Source organism: Rutidosis leptorrhynchoides, chromosome 2 (assembly GCF_046630445.1).
Source record: "Rutidosis leptorrhynchoides isolate AG116_Rl617_1_P2 chromosome 2, CSIRO_AGI_Rlap_v1, whole genome shotgun sequence".
Lineage (NCBI taxonomy): Eukaryota > Viridiplantae > Streptophyta > Magnoliopsida > Asterales > Asteraceae > Rutidosis > Rutidosis leptorrhynchoides.
In genome coordinates this window covers 437350645-437367755 of record NC_092334.1, presented here as the reverse complement: position 1 = coordinate 437367755, position 17111 = coordinate 437350645, and the positions used below count along the sequence as shown (strand labels likewise).

Sequence of the window (17111 nt, the reverse complement as noted above, 5' to 3'; positions counted from 1 at the left end):
GAGATAAGACGCATCTCTATTCTCCATTTCACTTGATTACGATAACTTCTCTCATACGCTTCGAGTAACTGGATTATTTTATCCATATTATTCAAACATAGATAAAACTCTATTATCAACTCATATTCGTCATTAAAACATTTTTATTGTTAGCCATGACGACCTCACTCAAATTTCGGGACGAAATTTCTTTAACGGGTAGGTACTGTGATGACCCGGAAATTTCTGACCAAATTTAAACTTAATCTTTGTATGATTAACATTTTCGACACGATAAGCAAAGTCTGTAAAACTGAATCTCAAAATTTTTGAATTACTTTTATATATTTAAATACCCTTCGGTTGTTTTCGACGATTCGCGAACAATTATATGTAAATAGATACATATATACTATAACATGAAAAGGTAACAATGTATTAATTGTTTGATACCGTACATTAAACTTATTGGTTTAAATATCTATTTGAATGTATATGATAAGTTGAAATATTTATTATTAAAATTTATTTATAAATAACTTCCAATGTGTATTTAAAAACTGATTTATGTATATTAAAAAGATATATACATATATATAATAAACGATAGTAACATTCGTTTATTGATTCAATTGATATTTAGATAAGTTAACTAAAGCGTTTAAGATGAACCAGTTAAACACTAATTTGTTACAGTGTTTTCAAATTGCCACATTACTCAAAATGCTGCAGTGTTTTTGAAAATCACTATTTGCTACAGTGAAATTGACTTTGCTACAGTGAATTGCTACAGTAAAAATTGACTTTGCTACAGTAACTTTGCTACAGTGGTATATTTTATGGATGATTTAAGACTATATTTTGACAAAGGTACGATTCACGAAACGTAAAGTACAAGTTTTCTCAGCGTACGAAAGGGCGTTCGAAAAACCGGAACCGGGACATAAGTCGAGTGACAACGTACGACTTATCGGAACAAAAATTACAAGTCAACTATGCACGTGAATTTAATATAATATATAATTAATTAATTTAAATTATATATATTATATTTATATTTATTTTATATTATGTCGACAAGCTAGGAGCCAAAACAATGTGAGCTGTCCCTGGTCCTCATGCGAGTTGCATGGCCAGAAGGCCATTTCCATGCGAGTCGCATGACTCCAGATTTCAGGCCACATCTATAAATTTCAGTGTTTTCGCTCGATTTAAATCACACACATACACAAATATATATATACTCCGTAATATTATTTATTATTTATTATTATTATTATTATTATTATTATTATTATTATTAATAAGATTATTATTAATCTTATTATTTTTTTATTATTATTAGTGTTATTATTTTTGCGATACAAAAATAATAATGTATAAAAAATATTACGACGGAGTGCTGTCCAAGTAATTTTCAAAATGAGTTTTCGAGCAAGCTAGAGCTAAGGAAATTATGGGTTATTGCCAAGGAGGTTATGGGTAATGTTCGGGGGTATTTTTTTTTGTGAATCAAACCTCGTGTTTATCATCTCCGATGCGTCTACGTGCTTTCCTACAATATTGTATATCAATATTTAACTGTGAGTTTCATAAGATCCCTTTTACTCTTTACATTTTGGGCTGAGAATACATGCAAATGCTTTATTAACCGATATACAATATTTATATGTGTGAGTTTCATAAGATCCCTTTTACTCTCTATATTTTTGGGCTGAGAATACATGCAAATGCTTTATTAACCGATATACAATATTTATATGCGTGAGTTTCATTTGCTCCCTTTTTAATTGCTTTTGCAATATATATTTTTGGGATGAGAATACATGCACTTTATTTTAAACACAATGGATACAAGTACATACTAAATTCTACACTGAGTTTGAACCGAAAATCCCTTAGCTTTGGTAACTGGTAACTGCCAGTTATAAGAACTGGTGGGCGCGAGTAGTAGTATATGGATCCATAGGGCTTGATATCCCCGTCCGAGCTAGAGCGCTAGCCTTTTAACGGACGTATGCTATTTGAGAAGCGTACACGTTGGTTTGCGTGTATTATTAAGATGATTATACAAAGGGTACAAATAATATAAGCATTAAAGTTTAGTTACCAGGGTGCTCAATTTTGTAGAACCGATTGATAAACGTTTCGGATGAAACAACTGAAATCTTGTGATCCACCTTTTATGTAAAACTTATTGATAACGTTTTAAATAAAACAACTGAACTTTTGTAATCCACATTGATATACGGATTATGTGTAATATTAAAACTATGAACTCACCAACCTTTGTGTTGACACTTGAAGCATGTTTATTCTCAGGATTCTAGAAGTCTTCCGCTGTTTGCTCATACGTGATACAAGTTATGTGCTTGGAGTCATACATGCTATATACAAGAAACTTGCATTCATCAAACCATTACCATGTATCTTATTTTGACTGTATTGTCAACAGATGTATTATTGTAAACTATTTAAATGGTGATTGTCTATACGTAGGAATCATCAGATGTAAAAAAACCTGGAATTTATATATTCATTTATGAAATACCTTTTCAAACGAATGCAATGTTACAAAACGTATCACATAGAGGTCAAATACCTCGCAATGAAATCAATGAATGACGTGTTCGTCCATATGGATTTGGAGCGATCGTCACAGGTTAATTGTCCTTTGTCCTGGATTATTCGATATGTCCATCTGGTTTTTGTCCATAACAGTCCATCGGTCATAAATATAAAGTGCGATGTCCTCGTCAAATTACCCTTATACCCGAAGTCAAATATTCCAACTAATTAAAGATTTAAACTGTGATGCAGTTATCACTTCTGTCAACAATTACACCAGTTATCACTGTATGTAATCCACCCCTGTTTTGATTAGATATGAATATTAATTTACCCACTTGATCAGTTTGATTAATCAATTACCCAACCCGAATAATTAATTAAATGATTATAATAGATTCCGTATGAATGTCACTAAATAGGACAACCATAATCATTATTAATTATTAAGTTAATTAATTTGAAGATAGGTTCGACAGACTCCAATGAGTTGTCACTCAATTAGACAATACCTCCCATCTATTAATAGTCCATAGTCAAATGCCCATAAGTGTCGGTCTTTTGTTCAAACATTAATTATGGTACAAAATCCAATAACCCCGTCTTTAATATTTAGTCTAACATCACGATTACTTCGGCTCAAATAAGCATAATAATAACTTAGTTACGATACATTAATTTAAAAAGGAAGAACATAGCTTACAGTGATTATTTATCGCGTAGCGTTACACGGACAGAGTTCCGACTTTAAAACCCGTAAAACATTTCTTACAATAACCCAAATTATTATTAATATTAAATTAAACTTTAATATTATAAATATATATATATATATATATATATATATATATATATATATATATATATATATATATATATATATATATATATATATATATATATATATATATATATATATATATATATCGTATATAGATAGAGAGATTGAGTGAAAAAGGGATGGTGTATGGATTCAGCAGAAAGCTCGAGCATTTATAGGCACATTTTTGATCCTGGCGGCTCTGCGAGTGCGGAGGTTTTGTGCCTCACATCTCCGCGAGTGCGGAGGTACTGAATCCAGCTCACACTTGTTTTGGAACTTAGCTTGTCGACGTTTTATTTAATTATAAATATAATATATAAATAATTTATATAATTATTTATATATTATATTATATTCTTGTGCATAGTTGACTTGTAATTTTAGGTCCGATGACTTGCGCGTTGATGCTCGGTTCATGTCCCGGTTCCGGATTTTCGAACGTCCTTTCGTATAATTTAATATCTTGTACTTTGTTTTTCGTGACTTGTACTCTTGTCAATTTTAGACGCTTCTCATCAATAAATTGAACCATTTGAATTGTATCTTGTACATTTGAGCTTTTTGGATGTTTGCATCTTCAAATCTTCGTTTTTGCCTTTTGTCTTCGCACTTATTTATTTAAACGAATATTACTTGAAAATAGAACAATTGCAACTAAAAACTTTACATATTGGAAGGATATTGCTACTAAATATATGTTCATTTGGAGCACTATCAAATATCCCCACACTTGAACGTTGCTTGTCCTCAAGCAATACAGAACTTGAAATTAAATCACACTTCACTCGAATCACTATTTTATTCTCACACTTTATACATCAGTGATTTTGATACGGCGGTATAAACAATGATAGTAATGATGTGGTTTACAGTCCCACGTGACTATGAAAATTTAGATCCTTTAAGGAAATTGGATCTTTATGAAAACATTTGATCTTTTGAAAATTCATTCTAGATTTTACCCTAGATAAGTTTTCTGATTTGACCCACCATCGATGTTGCAAAATATTTTTGTGGATCAATATTTTGGCTAAAACTTTTAGGTTCATGTAATCCACTGCTATCCCTGTATCATAAAGCACACATCCAATTTACTTGTTCCGTATATTACCTTTCGGCAAACTACCGTCCGGTTGTAAAGGAAAGCGATGAACAAGAAACTGTTAAGGCAATGTCTAATGACATGCATTTGTTCATGGTCTAAAACGTGTCGGATGCAATTACTATCCTTTGTAGGAGTAATAGTAAAGATCACCCTATGATTTTTTCGGTCTGGCACAAGGTCCTGTCTCCGACCATGCTATGCAACCACCGTTCTTACGGTTGACACCCGATTTGGTTCAGGTGACCTAATGAATTCTGATGAATTCTAGAATTTTACGTTCAATGGTAATGAACGCATTGAAAATAGGTTTTCAGAAAACAAATCGGTTTTAATTTTTGATCAAATTATTTTCTCGTTCAAGCTCGAGTTTAGATATCATCAAATTCCATGAGTTTGTAATTCTCAATCTTTAAGGTCAATCTCAAGGATTGAGTAATATCAGGCTTAAAAGCTGATTTTTAATCTTTAAGGAGATTATCCTTTCCGGGGGTCTGATTCATTAGTCTTATCAAGCTAATTTGCACGGCACCCTCCCCATTTTACGAGACAGATCCTCTCATGGTTAGGATAAGTCTGACCATATGGCGACCCTGTTTGATGCTGAGGTCCGTGGATTTCCAGCTGATTTTCGAGAAAACTTTTCAAGGTTTTTCGTAGACTCTACAACTGGTCTGGACGACAACTTCCTGACCTAAATCAAGAAGCGCGTGTCTTTTTCAGAAGACTTTACTTCCTTTTAATGATGGAATTGATTCATCGTGTAGATTCATCTTTCTTTCATCTTTATTACAATTTACCGGGTAAAACAGTTAATTTAGTCCAAAACAAAAGCACCTGCAATAACTTTACAGAAACATGTGATAGATAGTTTTTAATTGAATAACTTGGTATATTCTCCCCACATTGGCTTTTATTTATTTCTTTCTTTGCCTTTTTATTCTTCTCTTTTCCATTTTAAATGAATTCAAGCATTTTAGGTTGTTTCTCAGTTTATGTCCTTTCCGAGGTAACGATAATTTCGGTATTAACACATAGTTTTCATCGTTCATAAATATGTATAAACATGATTTTGAATTCATTTAGTTGAAAATTTTTCAAATTTTCACAAAATTTGGCAAATAAACCAAGTGCAAACCCGAGAGAATTTATTACCCTTCCCCACACTTAAGATCATGCAATGCCCTCATTTGCATAAAATCAGACTATAATTATAAATTCATGAGGGTGATTAATGTAGAAAAGTGATTAAAAATACCCAGTTTGTAATTGATAAGCTCGTCGAATGATAGATGGCGCGCCTCATCGTTCATTCCTTTTGTTGTTTTATCACACATGTTTTTCTTCAAAAATGGTTGCTTTTCTGAACTGTTTGCTAATTTTTGAAAATGCGTATTTTACCCTAATTTATCATGCATTTTTATTAACGAGTTATGCACAAACCTGGACCCCTAATTTAACGTTAAATGGGGTTAGACTTCCCCACACTTAGTTGACGACATGTGAAGTTGGTAGAATAAGTTCCACGAATTAAAATAGTGAGCCAGTTATTTACATCTCGGGTGGTGTATAATATATCAATGGGTTTAAAGTTTAGACCCACCCGATCGTCACTAATTAATTCTTTTTTAAGTGTAGCTTTCAGTAAATGGATATGTCTCTTTTCTGATTCTTGGTCAAATGGATCGTTATACACTGACATACATATTTCTTTAGGGTGGACAATTCCTAACATTTCCTTTCGTTCATTCTCGGGATCAAAGTTTTCACCTCTATTACCCAATTGGGTGAAATTTGATGTGTCAATATCTATTACTGCTCGTAGTTCATCTTCGGTAGATGACTCATCTATTGAGAATATTGGGTTAGAAGGTTGTGGAATGGTGAATTTCGGGATCGAAGCAAATTCTTCTTCATTAACGGTCCTTATCGGTCCCACCACTTTCGTCTCGGGGGTAAAATTTTTAACGTTATCATTTTCCCAAGAGTACCAATCTGTCACCCTTACTTCTTCTTCATCCATTGATGGATCGATTATTTCGTCGGTTGAGGCTAATGTGTCGATATGTTGTGAAATTGGTAAAACTGAATAAAAAGTATCATCGGGATAATTGGTGATTTCGGAGCTCTCGAATTCATCAAAATTCGATGATATGAGATTTTCTTGCACAATACTCCTCAGATCAACAGGTGTGTAGTCTGATAGAGTTTCAACTTGCCTATTTACAAACTCGCTCATTTGTTCATTTTGAGCATCAAGTTCTTCGAGTTTGATTTTCATATAATCTAAAAGATTTTCAGACACATAATTTTCCTCGTCATCTGGTTGTTGAGTTTGGATATATTCTTGGGAATAATCCCAATTTGAATTGTATTCTTCGTAATCGTTCCATTCAGGTTCTATGGGTGCATAATTTTCCATAGGAACGTAATAGTAACATTTCCATGTTGAGTGACAATCTCTACAGATGTCACAACCAGTTATTGTTTCTTCATTCGTGATCCAAGATTGACCGAACGAATTGTCATCAACACTCGTTTGAGGGTATTGATGTGATTGATTTCGGATGTCATAAAGAGTTTTTAAGATATTTTCGAGATTTTCCATAATACGCTTTTTACCAAATTTTAGCTACAATGTGGTGCATTTACTAATTATTCTATTAGTTATAAAACTAAAAATTATATAAGTTATCAAATTAATAGACTTTTCTGATTTTGCCCACGTTTCGAATAGCCAATAGAAGCAGCAGGTAGCCAGGACCCTTTAAATCGGAAGTTCACAACTCGCCACTAACAAATCCAACTATTACTACGAACCATAAAAATGGCGTCTATAATTTAATTGCTTACAAATATTTTCGTTGAAATTTAAAGATTTTAAAAATTCTATGTCCTAAAAACTAGCGCGTAGAAACGGAAAAGAAAAAGAGCGTCAAAAAACGTCGAAAAATAAAAATAAGAAAGAAAAACGTCGAAACTTAAAAGTCTAAAAACTAAATCTAAAAAGTTGTGCCTAAAGGTCTAAAGGTAAATGCAATTTTATTCGGAAAACGGCAATTACTTAAATTGGCACTAAAATCTATTAAAAACTAAAGCGAAAAATGGCGTCGCAAAATTCTAAAGCACCTAAATTCTAAATTTAAAGAAAAAGCACTTAAGGGATTTTATAGCAAAACTTAAAAGTCTAGAAATATAAAATTAACTACGGCAAAAACTATAACTTAAAACTATATATTACGAACGACGAATATTACGAAATAAACGATAAAAATACAAATTATAACTAAAATGATAAAAATACAAATTTTATAAAAAATATTATTTTTATATTATTATTATATAAAAATATTAATCTATAAATTTAATAATAATATTAAAACTTAATATTACTAATTATATATTAAAACTAGAAAATTAAATAAACAAACTCTAATTAATAACAACAATTTAATTAAACCCTAAAAATTAAATAATAAATAAAAATTTAACCTAAATTTGTAATTAATGCAGCTAGGGTTGACCTGTCAGACGACTCCGCGAGTGCGGTCTGCTGGTGCCAGAAAAGCTCCGCGAGTGCGGAGTTAACTGTGCAGGCTTAAACTGGTTCGGCAGGTTCAGTTTTTTTTTTTAACTTTTATATTGTTTTTCTAAAAATTATATATAAATATATTTATAAATATATAAATTAAAAATATAGCGTTTCGTCGAGTCCCCAGCAGCGGCGCCAAAAACTTGATGTGCGAGCGAAGGGGTATGAAATATACTTATTTTTAATATGAAATACGGCGAAATATGATACAAGTTTTATTTATTTATATAGAATGGATATACCTAAACCTTGCTACAACACTTATAGGCTGTGTACCTAATCGTAGAGTAGTGTAGTTTTTTAGTAAGTCCGGTTCGTTTCACAGGAAGCTAGCTGAGTTTAACGCTATATTTATTTTAAACTATATTTGTATAAAAATATATATATAAGTAATATTATTATTGTTATAAAAGGGGGTTTTACCGTTTAGTGACCGGTTTGTCGATTTTATGCCTTAAGTCACAATTAAAACCTAATGTAAAATATTAAATATAAATACAACTTATTTTAAAGCGTAAAGTAAATGACAATAAATAAAAGTGCGATGATTAAAAGTGCGATAATTAAAATGACGATAAATAAAAGTGCGATGAGATATAAAATAAAGGAATTATGCTTATTTGAACTTCTATAATCATGATGTTCGACGTGTTGATTTTAATTTATTACCATGGGTTAATTGTCCTTTGTCCTGGATTATTCGATATGTCCATCTGATTTTTGTCCATAACAGTCCATCGGTCATAAATATAAAGTGTGAGTGTCCTCGTCAAATTACCCTTATACCCGAAGTCAAATATTCCAACTAATTAAAGATTTAAACTGTGACGCAGTTATCACTTCTGTCAACAATTACACCAGTTATCACTGTATGTAATCCACCCTTGTTTTAATTAGATATGAATATTAATTTACCCACTTGATCAGTCTGAATAATCAATTACCCAACTCGAATAATTAATTAAATGATTATAATAGATTCCGTATGAATGTCACTAAATAGGACAACCATAATCATTATTAATTATTAAGTTAATTAATTTGAAGATAGGTTCGAAAGACTCCAATGAGTTGTCACTCAATTAGACAATACCTCCCATCTATTAATAGTCCATAGTCAAATGCCCACAAGTGTCGGTCTTTTGTTCAAACATTAATTATGGTACAAAATCCAATAACCCCGTCTTTAATATTTAGTCTAACATCACGATTACTTCGGCTCAAATAAGCATAATAATAACTTAGTTACGATACATTAATTTAAAAAGGAAGAACATAGCTTACAGTGATTATTTATCGCGTAGCGTTACACGGACAGAGTTCCGACTTTAAAACCCGTAAAACATTTCTTACAATAACCCAAATTATTATTAATATTAAATTAAACGTTAATATTATAAATATAAATATATATATCGTATATAGATAGAGAGATTGAGTGAAAAAGGGATGGTGTATGGATTCAGCAGAAAGCTCGAGCTTTTATAGGCACATTTTTGATCCTGGCAGCTCCGCGAGTGCGGAGGTACTGAATCCAGCTCACACTTGTTTTGGAACTTAGCTTGTCGACGTTTTATTTAATTATAAATATAATATATAAATAATTTATATAATTATTTATATATTATATTATATTCTTGTGCATAGTTGACTTGTAATTTTAGGTCCGATGACTTGCGCGTTGATGCTCGGTTCATGTCCCGATTCCAGATTTTCGAACGTCCTTTCGTATAATTTAATATCTTGTACTTTGCATTTCGCAACATGTACTCTTGTCAATTTTAGACGCTTCTCATCAATAAATTGAACCACTTGAATTGTATCTTGTACATTTGAGCTTTTTGGACGTTTGGGTCTTCAAATCTTCGTTTTCGCCTTTTGTCTTCGCACTTATTTATTTAAACGAATATTACTTGAAAATAGAACAGTTGCAACTAAAAACTTTACATATTGGAAGGATATTGCTACTAAATATATGTTCATTTGGAGCACTATCAGTCAGCTGCGCACTGCTGGGGTAGTCGGGCGAATAACAAATCATCATAGGGTTGCTATATAAACTGCATCAACATATTATAATACTTAATAAATGTTTTGACTTTAACATAGCTTCTATAGTTTCACACTAAATAAATGTTACCTGTCTAGGCGTTAACGCCGAAAGTAGGGAGCGAACTGTAGACAATACATGTGCTGGCGTATTTTTGTTCTTCCGTTTACCATGCCACCTACATATGAATAACACATAAAATTAAATATAGTTACAAGAACTATAGGTTTAAAGTTACAATGATCTATTACCTAGAACCATAGGGTGCTCGAATCAATGGAATCCAGTTCGGTGGCATGTCCTCTGGAATCTCTCGTACATCATTTTTGAGAATTGGCGCGAGGAATGGAATTCATTCATACACCCACAGTTGTACTAAAAGTAGCGAACCATTAATGGCCCTGGCTTCATAGTTTGTGGTCGCTTTACACAAATTTCTATAAAGATGTGCGAGAACCGCACTACCCCAACTAATACAATTAGCTAGACTCAAGTCCAGGATGGTATGCAAGAAACTCAAAGGGACATCATACGCATTAGAATCAGAAAATAGAACGCCACCCATCATAGCTAAAATATATACTCTAGCCCGCTGTTGGTGAGACTCGACAGTGTCTCCAACATCTTCTGCCAACTCCGTTATTAAAATGGAAATTAATATCCTCCCTTTATGTATACCCCTATTACCAATAGCCTGAGGGGCGATCCCTAAGTAGGTAACGACAAACGGTATCCAATCGCTATCATTTGTTTCATACCAAATACTGGAGAATACATCCCCGTCTATTGGTAAACCGAATAAAACCTGAACGTCTTGCAACGTTACAGTTGCTTCTCCTACAAATATTAATATGAATTATATATAGTATTCGGATATATATATAGATATATTTATTCGAATAACAAATATATATATATATAAATAAATAAATAAATAAATAAATAAATATATATATATATATATATATATATATATATATATATATATATATATATATATATATATATATATATATATATGTATGTATGTAAATACTATTTTAATAAGAAATATCTAATAATATATATTTATATATACATATATCTATATTTATATATATATTATATACTTGACTAAATTAATATATATATTACGAATATATAATAATATATATTGAAATAAATAATTAATATATATATAAGGTAATGATTTTGTACCAATCGGTAAATGAAACGTATGCGTCTCCGGGCACCATCTTTCAATCATAGCAGTAACAAATGACCAATCTAGTCTTTGTTTACCCAATTTACAAACTAAACCTAAACCCACATTATCGAGATACACCTGCACCCGCTCATCAATTGTTTCGTTTGGTAGCCGTGAAATATGCTGCCAAAAGCTCAGATCAGCTCTTCTTGGTTTGATCAACTTCTCCTCGTCAAGCTTCTTTGTAAATAGTGCATACGATTTATGATTCCTTTTTGCTTATAAAAACAATAAAGAACTATCAATCGGCTCCGATCTAGCACGTACTTGGTTCGTTTGAGCCATTTTTTTTTGTTAAAAATCAAAGGGTTTTCGAATTTTTTTTTTATAGCTTTGAATGTGTTTTGTGTGTGAGAGCCGAAGTATCAGACTTTGGATTTATACAGATACCAAAACCGAAGTTTGAAACTTCGATTTCCACGTGGCCTTTTTTCATTCGCCAGTTTTTATTTTTACGAATTAAAGGTATTTATGGGGGATAAAATTACAGTAAATGGGGTAGCTGGAAGTTAAAGCAAAATCGAAGTTCCAAACTTCGGTTTTGACACGTCCCCAATCCAGTCATCAATTTAACAGACCAAACGAATAAAGTACCAAAACCGAACTTCCAGACTTCGGGTTTGACCAAAACCGAACTTTGGAAGTTTGGTTTTACCATTTTCGAAATGATTTTGATAAAATTTCCATTTTGCAAGTCTGTTTAAAAAAATTACTATTTTAAAAAAAATTACTATTCAACATACCAAACGATGCGCTATGCCGTTCACCGGGTCAAACCAAGAGCCAATGGGATTCATATTCATCGGATGCCGCTTCTCATAGATTGTCCGAGGAAGTGTGCGAGAAGATAACACCATTTATGGAAGCTGCCGCACTAGTTACGAAACAAAAAATGGAAAAGCTAGCAGGGGAGGTTGAGACGCGATGTTTAAGGGTTTAAATCTTCTTTTAAAACCAGTATCACGCGACTTACCTCCCGACGAATACGAAATGGTGATGAGAGCTTGGGCGAGGATCAAGAAAAAGTACGTGAAGCAACTTGCAGAGGAGTTAGACGAAAACGAGTAGTTCTTGTTTTTAATTATGCCGTATATTAATTTATTAGTATAGTGTTTTAATTATGTTTTATTTAAAATGTAATACTATTTTTATTGATGAGGGTATTATTAGCTTAAATAATTATGTTATTGTTTATTTTATAGAAATTAAAAAATATAAATTTATTATATGAAAACTAAATAAATATACCTAAAAAGGTGAGGAAGTAAGTCATTGTTGTAAACGACTAGTCATGTGTTAGTCATGGTGAGAAATTGTTGATGTGACAGTTAATCATGAGAAGAAAATACGTCATGGTCGAGATTGGTCTAACAACATAGTAGAGAGTGGTCACTAGAAAAAATTTAAAAATGATCATGTATATCTAAATAAAAATGTACACTTTCTTCGAATAACTTGAACATAAGAATTCATCTGCTTTTGAGAAATAATTAATTACTCGTATCATATATATATATATATATATGTATATGTATATATATGTGTGTATATATATATATATATATATATATATATATATATATATATATATATATATATATATTGTAAAGGCAACGAGTGATTGCGTTAATATAAATATAAGGTACGCGAGGACATATATAACTGTACAACTGTTGGGATTTAACAAGTTCATAATATACTTAAAACCATTTAAGAATTAAGATAGCGGAAGCATGTAAATTACCATTTTGAAACTTGTTAATCTTTAACCATTTAAAGTTAAATCCCAATTAAGATCAAGTTATAAAATATACTTACAAACTACAAGCAAGAAAAGAGTTTATACCTACTCCAAGCTTGTTGATAAGTGATGAAGATGATGATGATGAATGGAGCTCCAAAAGAATGAAACCTCAAGTTGTTATACCCCAAACTTATGCACCCATTTTGGTTAGGATTTATGAACATTTGAATTTAGCTTGCAAAAAAAAAAAAAAAAAAAAAAAAAAATTTAAGAACCCTTTCTTGCTACCAAAAGGCCACGGCCAGAATCAGCTTAAGAGAGCTCTTTGTGCAGTTTTTTTTTTTTGCTTGTTTTAATGTGTATTTACTTATGTTTTGGTCTCCCACAAACCTTGGTTAATATGCACCTCAAAAATAGAAGTAACCATACAAATGGCTAGTCAACTGGCATGCTTGCATAGACTCTAATGCCACTTCCATTTTTGTTTTATAAAATATGTTTTATAAAAAAAAATAAGATTTTATAAAACCATTTTATAAACTTCCATATTAATTTTATGTACATTTCATTATATAAAACCAATTTATATAAAATGTAACATAAATTAATTAATTATTTAACCTATAAATAATTAAATCCATATTATATAAATTATTCCATAATTTATATATATACACATCAAGTAATATTTCAGAAAACCATTTTTCTTAAAGTTCAAGTGTCGCGTATTTAATCAACGATCCAATCGCTAAGATCAAATACGAATAAGGTGTCGGTAAGCTTGTTATTGGGTATGACCCGACTTGGATCAAAACACATTAGCCACGTTAATTTAATATGTCTCTCGGGCATACGAAATACCTTCAATCTCCCACTTGCACGAGAAACATAAGAAATTAATGCAAGTGATGGATACCACCTAACGACCGTCCATCACCCCCAATATGTTTTGACTTTGTGCCATTCAATAACATCATCCCTTTCGAGTTCCCATCTCGAATATGAATAAGTGAATCTTTCATTATATCCTTTCGTCCTAGATGTCATGTTAAATCCAAGAGATACAGAGTGATCACTCTCTTTTAGATTTAGCTTTATCAGGCCTTGGACATCTGACTCTCAACGAATAAGAGGGACAAATTCCATCTTGACTACATACATCCTAAATATATACCTTGCATTATACCTGAGCTCCTCCTTATGAACTACCATATTTCAGAATAGTGAAGGAAAGAATCAAGGCACAATACTTGGTAAATATCCGAACCCAATATGTATCTCAGGTCAGAGGATACAATGATATTCGCCTTTACTCAAGATTACATGTGATCAACCACAAAGGCTCCATTTAGTAAATCTTGAGGGCGGGTCTTCCAATATTTGTATCCCACAAGTATCTATGAACCTTGGTTGCAATTTTGCCCCACATTCAACCCGTGAATGTATACCAATCCAAGTTCATAATAGTCTAAACCTCACACTTGTTCCCACAAATGTGATCGACTACGGAATTTAGAATAATTACTTATTCATGGATAAAATATGCAAAATAGGAACCTGACTCAAGATTAATAAATTAACACCATAATTATATTAATGAGTTTGAACCACTTCATTTTGTTACAATACATAAAACAGATCACAACCAATCACTAGAATATCGAAGCCCTAATGCACTAACATGTCCTTGATGTTTTGCACCATGTAAGTGTAGTGACCCGAACTTTTCCATGTTTATATATATTAATTGAGATTGATATTTACATGACTAAATGTTTCCAACGTGTTAAGCAATCAAACTTGTTAATACTTGATTAAATGAAATAAGTTTCATATAGATAATTGATCACCCAAGTTGACCGGCGATTCACGAACGTTACAAAATTGTAAAAACTACATGTTGTGGTATATATAGACATATATATATGGTTGACATAAGATTATGATGAGTAAGTATCTCACTAAATATATTAACAATGTGTGATATACATAAGAAATGAGATTACTAAGTTAAGAAACTCGAAATGATATATATAACGATTATCATTATGATAACGTCTACTAAATACATATGTATCATATTAAGATATTGATACACTATATTTAACATGATAAAATGATATTTAAATATATCATTAAGTGTGTTAATAATGAACTACATATGTAAAAACAAGACTACTAACTCAAGAATTACGAAACGAGACTTATATGTAACGATTATCGTTGTAACTATATTTTAATGTATATATCATATTAAGAGATATTCATACATCATAATATCATGATAATATAATATTTAACATCTCAATTGATATAATAAACATTGGGTTAACAACATCAATTGATATCGTTACCTTAAAGGTTTCAAAACAACACTTACATGTAACGACTAACGAAGACTTAACGACTCCATTAGAATGTATATACATGTTGTGTTTTGATATGTATTCTTACACTTTTGAAAGACTTCAAGACACATATCAAAGTACTTCTACTTAACAAAAATGCTTACAATTACATCCTCGTTTAGTTTCATCAACAATTCTACTCGTATGCACCCGTATTCGTACTCGTACAATACACAGCTTTTAGATGTATGTACTATTGGTATATACACTCCAATGATCAGCTCTTAGCAACCCATGTGAGTCAACTAACACATGTGGGAACCATCATTTGGAAACTAGCATGAAATATCTCATAAAATTACAAAAATATTAGTAATCATTCATGACTTATTTACATGAAAACAAAATTACATATCCTTTATATCTAATCCATATACCAATGACCAAAAACACCTACAAACACTTTCATTCTTCAATTTTATTCATCTAATTGATCTCTCTCAAGTTCCATCTTCAAGTTCTAAGTGTTCTTCATAAATTCCATAAGTATAGTTTCATAAAAATCAAGAATACTTCCAAGTTTGCAAGTCTACTTCCAAGCTTTCTAATCCATTCCAAGTAATCATCTAAGATCAAGGAACCTTTGTTATTTATAGTAGGTTATCTTTCTAATTCAAGGTAATATTCATATTCAAACTTTGATTCAATTTCTACAACTATTACAATCTTATTTCGAGTGAAAATCTTACTTGAACTGTTTTCGTGTCATGATTCTGCTTCAAGAACTTTCAAGCCATCCAAGGATCCTTTGAAGCTAGATCCATTTTTCTCATTTCCAGTAGTTTTATCCAGAAAACTTGAGTTAGTAATGATGTTCATAACATCATTCGATTCATACATATAAAGCTATCTTATTCGAAGGTTTAAACTTGTAATCACTAGAACATAGTTTAGTTAATTCTAAACTTGTTCGCAAACAAAAGTTAATCCTTCTAACTTGTCTTTTAAAATCAACTAAACACATGTTCTATATCTATATGATATGCTAACTTAATGATTTAAAATTTGGAAACACGATGAACACCATAATATCGGATATACGCTGTCGTAGTGAAACCGGGGGCTGTTTTGGTTTGGATAATTAAAAACTATGATTTAAAAGTTTTTATTCTGGGAAAATGTTTTATTATATGAACATGAAACTATATCCAAAAATCTTGGTTAAACTCAAAGTGAAAGTATGTTTTTCAAAATGGTCATCAAGATGTCGTTCTTTCGACGGAAATGACTACCTCTTTAGTAATTGACATGCAACTTAAATTTCTGACTATAAACCTATACTTTTTATGTTTGGATTCTTAAATTAGAGTTCAATATGAAACCATAGCAATTTGATTCTCTCAAAACGGATTTAAAATGAAGAAGTTATGGGTAAAACAAGATTGGATATTTTTGATCTTTTTAGCTACGGAAAATGTTTAACAAATCTATACAATCATATCCTAGCTAACTTATATTGTATTATATATGTATTCTAATATATTATGTAATCTTGGGATACCATATACACGTATGCAAATGTTTTGACATATCATATCGACCCATGTATATATATTATTTGGAACAACCATAGACACTCTATATGCAGTAATGTTGGAG

At 31.3% G+C, this 17111-nt stretch overlaps 1 protein-coding gene across 1 annotated transcript; it reads right to left on the bottom strand.

The window, feature by feature from the left end:
• Positions 1-10058: 10058 nt before the first annotated feature.
• Positions 10059-11645, bottom strand: LOC139889239 (serine/threonine-protein phosphatase 7 long form homolog). The gene is made up of 5 exons (XM_071872201.1): positions 11628-11645; positions 11312-11540; positions 10483-10951; positions 10205-10292; positions 10059-10115 (listed from the first exon to the last, which is right to left on the bottom strand). Exons 1-5 carry the CDS (start codon positions 11643-11645, stop codon positions 10059-10061), a joined length of 861 nt encoding a protein of 286 aa, XP_071728302.1.
• Between the last annotated feature and the right edge of the window lie 5466 nt (positions 11646-17111).